The sequence below is a fragment of the Giraffa tippelskirchi genome, chromosome 3 (genome assembly GCF_054371585.1).
Source record: "Giraffa tippelskirchi isolate mGirTip1 chromosome 3, T2T-mGirTip1v1.2.pri, whole genome shotgun sequence".
NCBI lineage: Eukaryota > Metazoa > Chordata > Mammalia > Artiodactyla > Giraffidae > Giraffa > Giraffa tippelskirchi.
The window spans coordinates 117,475,499-117,488,872 of NC_137277.1; the positions used below are offsets into that span (position 1 = coordinate 117,475,499).

Genomic DNA, 13,374 nt, shown 5'->3' on the forward strand with positions numbered 1-13,374 from the left:
AGCATCATCTTTTAGGATTTGAAGTAGTTCAATTGGAATTCCATCACTTCCACTAGCTTTGTTCACATTCCAGGATGTCTGGCTCTAGGTGTGTAATCACACCATTGTGGTTATCTGGAGATACTTTATGAAATCTTTTTTGTTTAATTCTTTGTATTCTTGCCACCTCTTCTCAATATCTTTTGCTTCTGTTAGGTCCATACATTTTTTGTCATTTATTGTGTCCATCTTCGCATGACAAGATCCCTTGGTATCTCTAATTTTCTTGGAGAGATAGCTAGTCTTTCCCATTCTAATATTTTCCTCTCTTTCTTTGCATTGATCACTGAGGAAGGCATTCTTCTCTCTCCTTGCTATTCTTTGGAACTCTGCATTCAAATGGGTATATCATTCCTTTTCTCCTTTGCCTTTCACTTCTCTTCTTTTCTCAGCTATTTGTAAGGCCTCATCAGACAACCATTTTGCCTTTTTGCATTTCTTTTTCTTGGGGATAATCTTGATCACTGCCTCCTGTACAATGTCAGGAAGCCCCGTCCATAGTTCTTCAGGCACTCTGTCTATCAAATCTAACCTCTTGAATCTATTTCTCACTTCCACTGTACAATCGTAAAGGATTTGCTTTAGGTCATACCTGAATGGTCTAGTGGTTTTCCCTACTTTCTTCAATTTAAGACTGAATTTGGCAATAAGGAGTTCATGATCTGAGCCACAGTCAGCTGCCAGTCTTGTTTTTGCTGACTGTATAGAGCTTCTCCATCCTTGGCTGGAAAGAATATAGTCAATCTGATTTGGTGTTGACCCTCTGGTGATGTCCATGTGTAGAGTCTTTTCTTGTGTTGTTGGAAGAAGGTGTTTGCTATGACCAGCGCATTCTCTTGGCAAAACTCTTTTAGTCTTTGACCTGCTTTGTTTTGTACCCCAAGGTCAAATTTGCCTGTTATTCCAGGTTGCTCTTGACTTCCTACTTATGCATTCCAGTCCCCTATAAAGACGAGGGCATCTTTTTTGGGTGTTATTTCTAAAAAGTCTTGTAGGCCTTCATAGAACCGTTCAACTTCAGCTTCTTCAGCATTACTGGTTGGGGCATAGACTTTGATTACTGTAATATTGAATGGTTTGCCTTGGAAATGAACAGAGATAATTCTGTCATTTTTGAGATCACATCCAAGTACTGGATTTTTGACTCTTGTTGACCATGATGGCTACTCCATTTCTTCTAAGGGATTCTTGCCCACAATAGTAGATATAATGGTCATCTGAGTAAAACTCACCAATTCCAGTCCATTTTAGTTCACTGATTCTAAAATGTTGTCAATGTTCACTCTTGCCATCTCCTGTTTGATTACTTCCAATTTGCCTTGATTCATGGACCTAACATTCCAGGTTCCTATGCAATATTGCTGTTTACATCATTGGTTTTTACATCCAACACCCTTCACATCCACAACTGTATGTTGTTTGTGCTTTGGCTCTTTCTCTTCATTCTTTCTGGAGCTATTTCTCCACTCTTCTCCAATAGCATATTGGGCACCTACTGATCTGGGGAGTTCATCTTTCAGTGTCATTCCTTTTTGCATTTCCATACTGTTCATGGGGTTCTCAAGGGAAGAATACTGAAGTGATTTGCCATTCCCTTCTCCAGTGGACCATGTTTTGTCAGGACTGTCCACCAAGACCCATCCATCTTGGGTGGCCTTACATGGCATGACTCATAGTTTCACTGAGCTAGACAAGGCTGTGGTCCATGTGATCAGTTTGGTTATTTTTCTGTGATTGTGGTTTTCATTCTGTCTGCCCTCTGATGGATAAGGATAAGAGGCTTATGGAGGCTTCCTGATGGGAGAAAATGACTGGGGGATACTGAGTCTTGTTCCTATGGGCAGGGTCATGCTCAATAAAACTTTAATCCAATTTTCTGTTGATGGGTGGGGCTGTGTTCCATCCCTGTTATTTGACCTGAGGCCAAACTATAGTGGAGGTAATGAAGACAATTGAGACCTCCTTCAAAAGGTCCCATGCATGCACTGCTTCACTCAGTGCCCCTGACCCCTCAGCAGAGCACTGTTGACCCATGCCTCTGCCAGAGACTCCTGGACACTCATGAGCAAGTCTGGGTCAGCCTCTTGTGGGGTCATTGCTCCTTTTTCCTGGGTTCTGGTGCACACAAGGTACTCCACGAGCCTGTTTCCCTAGTCCTATGTAAGTTCTAGTGGCTCTATGGTGGGGTTAATGGCGACCTCCTCCAAGAGGGCTGATGCCATATCCAGATTTGGTGTACCCAGAGCCCCTGCCCCTGCAGCAGCTCACTGCTGACCTGTACCTTCACAGGAGACACTCAAACACAGTTCTGGCTCAGTCTCTGTGGGGTCTTGTGGTCCTGGTGCACACAAGGTTTGAGCCCTCTGAGCATCTCTGGTGGGTAACGGTTTTGATTCTAATTGTGATTTCTCCCCTCCTACCACCTTGCTGGAGTTTCTCCTTTGCCCTTGGATGTAGGGTACCTTTTTTTGGTGGGATCCGACATTCTCCAATCGATGGTTTTTCAGCAGTGAGTCGTAGTTTTGGAGTTCTTGCAGGAGAAGATAAGTGCACATCCTTCTGCTCCTCCATCTTACACCACTCTGCTCAAGACTAATTATGTGTTGAATGAGTGAAGATATGAATGCATACCATTTTTAATACTCTAACCTATGTTATGGTATTAAGTTCTCTTTTAACAAATGTTTTAGGCCCAATTAAATTCAAGAAGCATAATCTATATTCTGATTCTGTCAATTGTGTGGTGGGTGAGTAGGATGTACTATGAGAGTAGGAACATGATCTGTCTCAGTCATTGTTACATACTAGGACCTGACAGTGTATGGTGCAAGGGAGGTGCCTTACAAATATGTATTAATTAATTTCTTTTAAAAATGAATGCTTTTTATTTTTCTCTCCAGTAGAAGGGCATGTAGAATTACATGAGTTTGGTTTAAAGACCATATTATTTGATATCCAAAAACTTATTTATGTTACTTTTAGATCCTCTCAGATTGTGGCAGTTTCTGACTAAACAGAAAAATAAAGAAGTACATACTGGCCTGGTACAGTCATAATTATTTGATTCACTCAGCAAATTCTTTGTCCTTGGCCAACAAAAGATCTCTAATTAAATGAGATAGATAAAAACTTAAGGACTATTTTTCAATTTCTTGATGCATTATTATGCTAACACTCATAAATAACTGTGTGTGTGTGTATGTATATATATATATGTGTGTGTGTATATATACATATATACACACATACATATATATGTGGGGGAAACCCAGTGGCTCAGTGGTAAAGAATCTGCCTACCAAGTAGGAGATTCAGGTTCAATCCCTGGGTTGGGAAGATCCCATGGAGAAGGAAATGGCAACACACTCCAATATTCTTGCCTGGGAAATTCCATGGACAAAGGAGCCTGGTGATCTATAATCCAGGTGTCACAAAAAGTCTGACAGGACTGAGCAGCTGAGCACACAAACTCGCACACAAGCACATATATATATAAAAATAAGTTTAACATAGTCTAATATCCAAAACCTTTTATAGGTAACCTCTCTCAGAAATTACTTAAAGAAATTTTTTTTAAATATTGGTAAATATTTTTAGCTTTTTTTTTTTTTTGGACCCCCTTTATCACCTCTTAAATCAAGAATAGGGTCGCACACTTGCTTGTTATTACTACCTTATAAATCTCAGCTTTCCTATAACATGAAATCTACATAATCTCTTTCTCCTTTTCTGAAAACCTAATTTATTTCTCTTCTCCAGGTCGTCTCTCTTAAATATCACATTGGTACTATGGCCAGTTCTCATAAGATTTTGCTTTTGCCATTTTCCGTCTTCTTTTTAGACCACGGTGGAAATAGGGGAACTAGTAGAAGGATCTTGGAAAAATTTAAAGTTAAAAGTTAGATTCAAAAATCCCTAAAATGTAAACTTAGTCTTAATATCATGGGAGATGTTAAAAAAAATGATTAGGGGCATTATCATGTGCTCCTAAAACTTATCAGGACTTTTTCTTTCATAAGACTTCCAAATTGTCTTTCTATTATGCTCAATCAGAACAAGTAGACATTTTATTTTAAATTTTCTGTACTTTCACTGACTTGGTTCCAAATATTCATGATTCCCAGTTCAGATAAGAATGACTTTCCTGGGAATTGATTTTTTTTCCCCACTTTATTATTGCTTGTTTATTAAAGACAAAAATGATGTGATATTTTAAAGATAAAGAAATGAACTTGTTCTTTCATATAAACTTGACTCTTATCTCTGTAACAAAAAGTTAGTTGATTCCTTCTTTAACTTTTTAATTTAAAAGACTATCTTTTTTATTAAATGGCTTAAGGAAAAATCAAAGTCATTGATTTGTGGATTTAGGGGAATATAAATCCCTCTCATCTAAAAGCTTGTGGTAAAATTTTTGTCTAGATGTAATTCCATCCAAAATAGTACAGTATGGAACTATAGCTGTATTTGTTTTAAGCCTAGACTAATAGTGCAATGTATGACACATTTGAAAAATTTTTACTGCTGCTGAATCTGACAAAACAATATTGGTAATTAAATTAGATTAATACCTATCGTTTTCTTCATTTCTATGATTAACAAATTTAATATTTAAATGTAAAGATCAAATTGGTTGGGAACAACTATTTTTTTTAATTTACCATTTTATTGTATTACATTGTGGAAGAAAAAGAAAAGCATTTTAAATCTTTTGTAGACAATGATTTTGAAGTGAAATGGTGGCAGCAAGAAGCTGGATCATTTTATATTTCACTTTACTCATAATTATACATGAAAAAGCTAAGATCTGATATCCACCATAACTCCAAATAGCAAATTAATCATTGAGCAGAAACGAGTAAAACATGGGCCACTTGTTTTAATTGTTAAGTCATCTCTCAAAGGCTGATTGGACATAGAACATCTTTATATTATACCTGAGAAATATTTTTATTTAGTTTAATTACATTTGGGATAGACACATGCTTTACTGAAAAATTAATCCCAAATGATTTTCACCATGATATGTTTTCATTTTGATTGTTAAATCTTGATCCATCTACAAGGAAGTACAATTAGTGTAAACTCAAAAATACTTTTCATTCAGTTGCCTTGCCTTTCAGATGGCATTAAATTTCCTCAATTTTTTTTTTTATTGAATAATCTTGAGAAAGCCTTTTAGCATGCAGATGCCAAAGATATTTTGATTCCATTGTAGTTTCAAAGTGTGTCGTATGTCATATCTAAAGGCTAGCTATGTTGTTAAACTTGAATATTTTCAGCAGCAAAGATTTATTATAGAATTCATATGTCACGGGTCTTACTTTTCTAAACTGAAGGAAGTTTACCTAAGGTATTCTATGTGTTGATGATATTTGTGCAAGAAAACATTGACTAGATCCCAATTACATTATGAAATAAAAAATTGAATAAATAGAAAAACATTATTTTTTACTAAAAGTCATTTTAGTCCAGTGGTATTCATAACATATACTGATAATAAAGAGAAAGACGGCAGTCTCAGAGCAAATTAATGATTAGAGTAAAAAATTAGATTGAAAAATGTAAGTACAACGAGAAACTTAATTAAGGAATTTACTATTCATTATTCCCTACTGTAAACATCAATCTTTAGTCAATTTAAACTTCAGCATGCACACAGGTGTCTCATAACACTATAGACCAACTCAAGTTGGTGAAAATATCTTATGATTAAGCTCATGAACTTTTTATTTTCTGCAAAATACACCTTCATGAAAAGATGCAAAATATAGCTAATTACCCGGAATTATTTTAAATAATGGTTGGATAAGTGACTTAAATGATTAATTAATTCTGTGTGTACTATAAAGATTTAAACAGAAAAAGTCACGAGAAAGTCTTCTAGAAAACAACCATAATTAAGAAACCTGTAAGGGTAGAAAGGAGGGGTATTTAGGATGGCTTTTCCTATGTGAAGTAAAAATATTTTTTGCTACACTGTATTACATAAATTCTGTGTAATTTATTGACACGTATTTCAGATAGAGATTAAGCTATTTCATTTTTTTCTGATTTTTGCACTACCATGATATAGACTAGGTAATTTCTAAGATGTTTGAAAAAAATTTTCAATTATAACAATACATTAAAGAGAAGAAACAAATTTTAAATAATCTCAAATGTATTGCTGTCATTTGTCTGTGTGTGTTGATTTTACAGGTCTGGCTGTGGATCATTTCAGTGAGCGGATATACTGGGCTGATCTTGAACTCTCTGTTATTGGCAGCGTTCTGTACGATGGTTCTGATTCGGTAGTCTCTGTCACCAGCAAACAAGGTTGGTGAAGTGCTTTTGTTTCTGCCTTTAACTGACATTGACATTGAACATATTAAATAATGATATATACAGATATAATTATGAAAGCCTTACATTCTATAGTTCCTCAATTTATGTCTCTTTTCAACTTACTGTGTACAGCTTTGTATGTGTGTGTGCGTGGGTACTCATTCGTGTCCAACTCCTTGTGACCCACAGACTGTAGCCTACCAGGCTTCTTTGTCCATGGATTTCCCAGGCAATAATATTAAAGTGGGTTGCTATTTCCTTCTCCTGGGGATCTTCCCCATTCAGGAATCAAACTCGTGTCTCCTGCATCTCCTGCATTGGCAGATAGATTCTTTACCACCTGGGAATCTCATTTCAACTTGTAGCTCTTACTATTCATCACAATTTTCATTCCTACTATTTAGAATAACAAAGCGGCCACACCAGAAGAACTTCTTGACTCCAGGACAAACGTGGTGCATTGCTACTGGATTCGGAAAATATTCAGTCTGTTTGTTGCTTCTGTTGGTGTTCTTTTCTGAGCAGAAGACTTCAAGTAGTCAAGATTAGTGCCTGAGAACACTAATTTTTATTTCAAATTGCAGTGATAAGTAGGAAATGAGTTGCTATATAGTAAAACATCATAGTAATATTTATTATTGTAGGTAATTGATAGGGACACTCTCATCCACGTGAAAAGCAATGTGTAAAAAATGAATTTACTTCTCCTACAAATGACTGCAGAATCTACCGGTGCTCTTCTTTCACAGCACCCTTTTTAATCTCCATCTCTATGTCTCTTCTGTTTTTCACTCTCATTTTTTACTCCCTTCTGTGACTCACACTTTCCTTGCCAGGCAATTTCAGTTCTTTCTGCTTAATTTATTTCCCTTCTATTTCTCTTTCTCTTTCCTACCAAAACCCCTTGGCTATTTACCACAATTTGTTCACAATTTATACTTGAAGTTTTTATATTTGCATACTAATTTACAAGTAAGGAAATAAGTTTTACTTATTTACTGCTTTGCTTCCTGTTTTTTTTTTCTTTCTTAAGCAAAAGCAGAGAAGTTGCTAGAAGAATAATTGCATTGAACTTTCACTGTGCCCTTACTAGAAGAGTATGTTTTTTGTATAATAACACTAAATGGAAAAAAAAATTCAACATTCATGTAACTGATTACAAAAATTAACCCATTTTAGCTTGTGTATATTTTACTATTTCAAGAAACAATACAGAAAAATACATATTAAAAGGCATTTTATGTTTTACAACATTTAGATAATAAGTAAAATATAAATGGTACTGTTTCACTTTTTATAAATTTCAGTACCAAAGTTATATATTTTTATAAAAATCTTTAAATATGGCCATTTTGTAAAATGTGAAAAATTACTATTATTAGTATTATTCTCAGCCAAACTAATTGTGTATATGATTGACATCCATCAATTTGTTTTCTTTATCCTATTTCTAAAATAGACAACAGAATGTCAGATTTGGGGGGATTATTTTATTATTCAAAATCAACTTATGATTGATAAAATTAGTGTTCAGACAATTAATTTGATCATTAATTTTATACAGTGGTGGTGACAAATAGATTCAAGGGATTAGATCTGTTAGACAGAATGCCTGAAAACTGTGGACAGAGGTTCATAACATCACGCAAGAGGCAGTGACCAAAACCATCCCCAAGGAAAAGAAATGCAAGAAGGCAAAGTGTTTGTCTGAGGAGGCCTTACAAATAGCTGAGAAAAGCAAAGAAGTGAAAGACAAAGGAGAAAAAGGAAAGATATACCCAACTGAATGCAGGGTTCCAGAGAAGAGCAAGGAGAGACAAGAAAGTCTTCCTAAGTAAACAATCCAAAGAAATGGAGGAAAACAACAGAATGGGAATACTAGGGATCTCTTCAAGAAAATTGGAGATACCAAGGGATCATTTCATGCAAAGACTGGCACAATAAAAGACAGAAATGGCAGGAACTTAATGAAGCAAGAGATTAAGAAGAGGCGGCAAGAATACACAAGAACTATACAGAAAAGTTCTTGAAGACCTGGATAACCATGATGGTGTGGTCACTCAACAAGAGCCAGACACCCTAGAGTGTGAAGCCAAGTGGGCTTTAGGAAGCATCTTTACCAACAAAGCTAGTGGAGGTGATGGAATTCCAGCTGAGCTACTTCAAATCCTAAAAGATGATACTGTGAAATTGCTGCAATTTAAAGTTAGCAATTGGAAAACTCATCAGTAGCCACAGAATTAGAAAAGGTCAGTTTTCAATCCAGTCCCAAAGGAAGGCAATGCCAAAGAATGTTCAAACTACCAAACAATTGCACTCATTTCACATGCTAGCAAAGTAATGCTCAAAATCCTTCAAGCCAAACTTCAACAGTATGTGAACCGTGAACTTCCAGATGTTCAAGCTGGATTTAGAAAAGGCAGAGGAACCAGAGATCAAATTGCCAACATCCACTGGATCATAGAAAAAGCAAGAGAGTTCCAGAAAAACATCCACTTCTGCTTCATTGACTATGCTAAAGCTTTTGATTGTGTGGATCAAAACAAACTGGAAAATTCTTCAATAAATGGGAATACCAGACCACCTTACCTGTCTCCTGAGAAACCTGTATGCATGCCAAAAAGCAACAGTTAGAACCGGACATGAAACAATGGACTGGTTCCAAATTGGAAAAGGAGTAGGTCAAGGCTGTATATTGTCACCCTGCTTATTTAACTTATATTCAGAGTACATCATGTGAAATGCCAGCTGGATGAATCACAAGCTGAAATAAAGTTTGCCAGGATAAATATAATTGACTCAGATATGTAGATGACACTACCCTAATAACAGAAATAAAAAAAGAAACTAAAGAGCTTCTTGATAAAGATTAAAGAGGAGGGTGAAAAAGCTGCTTAAAATTCAAAATTTAAAATAGTATGATCATGGCATCCAATCCTATCACTTCATGGCAAATGGAGAGAAAGTGGGAAAGGTGATAGACTTTATATCTTGGGCTCCAAAATCACTGCAGACAGTGACTGCAGCCATGAAATTTAAAGACTTCTTCCTTGGAAGAAAATCTATGACAAACTTAGACAGCATATTAAAAAGCAGAGGCATCACTTGGCTGATAAATGTCCAGATAGTCAAAGCTATGGTTTTTCCAGTAGTCATGTATGAACGTGAGTGTTGGATAAGAAAAAAGGCTGAGTGCTGAAGAATTGATACTTTTGAATTGTGGTGCTGGAAAAGACTCTTCAGAGTCCCTTGGACAGTAAGGAGATCAAGCCAGTCAATCCTTAAGGAAATCAATCCTGAATATTCATTAGAAGGCCTGATGCTGAAGCTGAGGCTCCAGTACTCTGGCCACATGATGCAGAGAGTTGATTCACTGGAAAAGACCCTGATGCTAGGGAAGTTTGAGGGCAGGAGGAGAAGCAGGGGGACAGAGGATGAGATGGTTGGATGACATCACTGACTCAATAGACATGAGCTTGAGCAAACTCCAGGAGATAATGAAGGACAGGGAAGTCTAGTGTGCTGCAGTCCACGGGGGTCACAAAGAGTCGGACACAATTGAGCAACTGAGAAACAAGAAAATGAGAATTTTGTGAACTGTTTTTGTGCAGTGATTATCAGTGTTATGTAAGCTTTATGTTTGTTTGCAAACTGTACAACAGAAAAGATTACTCTGTATAATAAGCCCCCCAGGAAATGCTTTGTGATGGTAAAGTTGAGTAAAGTGATGATGGAAATGTTTTTTATGTTCTGAGTGATAAGCTTAATATCTCACATATTTTTACTGCTAATAAATCAATCATCAATTTTATAACTAATATAAAAAATATTCTAATTCTGAAAGTTTTTATAAATAGGAATAAGATTTTCAATATGATCTTGGATAAGCTTAGTTTTCTTAAGACTGACTGTTTACATTTGCAACTTTTATAACTCCACTTTTTAAAAATTCTAGGTTTGTTACATCCACACAGGATTGATGTCTTTGAAGATTATATATATGGAGCCGGTCCTAAAAATGGTGTATTTCGAGTACAAAAATTTGGCCATGGTTCAGTAGAGTACCTAGCTTTAGATGTTGACAAAACAAAAGGTGTTTTGATTTCTCATCGCTATAAACAACTAGATTGTAAGTATTATATTTTATACTATTGTCTATCTTGGCAAAGTTTCTTTCTTATGATTCTCAAAATAAAGAATTTTTAAATTCCAAACTCTTTTCATGGCTTAACTCCAGTAAGTTAAGTCACTTTGATTGCACCAGACTTTTCAAATTATCAAAGACAAGATATAAATAATGCAAAAGTTTCTATTTCTGCTATAACACATATGAAAATTTCAGGATTTGGTTGTGTTTTCTTGGAATTAGAATGACTTTGTTATAAAAATTTCTCTCATACTATGTTTTTTTTTTCTAAATTCTTGATAAAGCCTTATATGTCTATAGTTAAACCAAGCAAGTAAGGAAATGTATCATTAGCCTTTTTCACTCACTGATAATCAAGTAACAATTATAGATCTAACATTTCATCTTTAAAGGTGTCTGAGGAGAACTGTTCCCAAGAGTTATATTTTCTCTGATTGGTTATGATTTTTACCACTACTTTCTCTCCTAAAAATAGATAAATATTTGACATTGGTATCTTGAAAGATATGTTTTAAACACAGCCATAAAAATATTGAAGAAAGAAAGAAAATGTGGCTGAAATTCTAGTGATCTGAGTTTATGTATCAGTTCACCCTTCAAAATATTGTGTAAGATTTACTTATATTAATAATTATTCCTTATGGTGAATAAAAAGGATTTAATTTCATTCAGTATGATCTGTAAAGGTAAGAATTGTATCAAATGAGTTCTGGAATCAGGTTAAAACAACATATACTTCTCTAAAACCTTCCTGAATTTCTATTCACGGTTTTGCTGCTCTTTACCAATGATCTGACACATATCGTTCCAAGGTTAATATGAGGACATCACCCTCTCAACCTCTAGTTCTGTCTGATTCATATTCATAGTCAAATATTGCCACCTTCATGAAAAATATATAAAGTCTGCCCTAAGTATAATAGGTACTTGAGTAGTGGTTCTTACACAATGAAAGCGACTTTCACAGTCACCATTTCGCTTTCTCAATGTCATTTCTGTTTCCTTCTAATGACAGATTCTGTACAGAAAGCCACGAAGCAGGTGTTACTATAGAGGATACTGATTGGATAGAAATTTAGACAAAAATAAATGTGGTACCATTTATCTATGCACAGATCTGATGGAAAGGAAACCATATTAAACATGTTTTCTAGAGAAAAAGTCATGTTTTGTTTGTGTTCTAACAGACAACTACATATGGATTGTAAGCCTTTGTAAATATCAGGGGGAGTTGTTTCTGTCTGTTAAACCAGTCTTGAAACTATTTAAAATGAGAATTAGATCCCAAAGACTTCAGTTGGCTTGACTTTTACAATAGTCCTAAACTGCACTTCTGTGTCTCAGATCAACTCTTTTGCCAAAGCACAAGTGACAAATTATGTGTTTGATTTTCCTCTCCCTCATGGAAAATGTAAATTAAGGTACATTTTCTATTAATAATAGATGCTGGGTTGTTGTTTTTGTTTAGTCACTAAATCGTGTCTGTCTCTTTTGTGATCCCATGGAGGCATGCAACCCCCTAGGCTCCTCTGTCCATAGGATTTCCCAGGCAATAATGCTGGAGTGGGTTGGCATTTCCTTCTCCAGGGGATCTTCCCGACCCAGAGATCAAATCCAAGTGTCCTGCATTGGCAGGTGGATTCTTTATCACTGAGCTACCAGGGAAAACCTTAGATGTTGGTTAGTAACTTCTTTTCAGCTATAAAGGAGTACTGGACTATTGAAATAATATACTCCTGGTTAAAAAAAAAAAATGATGTTATTTCTTTTCAACATTGCTAATTCATCATTTAACCTTGTTGAATTTTGTGTTTTTGAAACCTACTGTATTTATAGTTATGTTCTTTTTTTGTTTTGTTTTGACCAGTACCCAATCCATGCTCGGATCTAGCATGTGAATTCCTCTGTTTATTGAATCCTTCTGGGGCCACTTGTGCATGCCCAGAAGGAAAATATTTGATTAATGGTACCTGCAATGATGACAGCTTGTTAGGTAGGTAAACTTCATTATTCTGTAAATAATGAATTACTGTGTAGACTAAATGTTCACAACTACTGAAACTGAGCAGAATTAGGTACTCAGTAATCACTGATGTCATTCCCATGATATCACTGGTTCGTGAGTGCCTATCTAAGCTATTATTTTATCTGATAATGACTGCCTATTAGTTGATTGTACATTTATTACAAAGCTGCATTGAGCACCTACCATGCATGAAAGAGTAAATTAAAAGACCTTTTTATATAGCTCTTGTATCAGTTAAGATAATATTTCTGAGGGTACCATTCTGCTGTTAGTTTAAACCAAACTCCCAAATCCATTTATCCATTTAGTAACTTTATATTGAACAATATCTGTGTGCCAACACTTATTTAGAAACTAAGTCTTGGTTTCCTCTGTAAAATTTGATTAACAACAAATACTACTACTACTCCTATTAATAGTAAAAATAATAAACATTTTGAGAACTTATGAGCAAAGTATAAAATTAATTTAGAAACCAAGAATTAAGTTAGAAGCAAAACTGAAAATGTTGCAGTTTATGCTTTAGAAGCTAGATATTGGAAAAAACATTTAAAAACTTGAAACATTATTTCAGATACTGGAGTGTATTAAATAGCAAAACATAAAAATTCAAAAACAAAAATAGTGTGTTGAAAAGGGTGGGGGAAGAATTGTCTCTGGGATTTCCAGATAGACTTTCAATAAGTTTATTCATATTCAAGACATTAGCCATAATGAAAAAAACGCTAAGAAAAAAGAAAATCAACACATTAATTTTATGTCACAGACAAAAGCACAGTGCTCCAAAATCACTTGCGGGTCACAGCAAACATTTTTCCAGTGAGACACACACTTT

General features: G+C 35.2%; 1 protein-coding gene across 1 annotated transcript in view; it reads left to right on the forward strand.

Moving 5' to 3' along the window:
- Positions 1–13,374, forward strand: part of LRP1B (LDL receptor related protein 1B) — a 2,070,111-nt gene that overhangs the window by 1,954,447 nt on the left and 102,290 nt on the right. Inside the window, exons 80-82 of the mRNA XM_081584839.1 lie at positions 6,241–6,357; positions 10,322–10,495; positions 12,381–12,506. Coding sequence (XP_081440965.1) covers positions 6,241–6,357; positions 10,322–10,495; positions 12,381–12,506 — 417 coding nt within the window. The remainder of the gene's footprint in view (positions 1–6,240; positions 6,358–10,321; positions 10,496–12,380; positions 12,507–13,374) is intronic.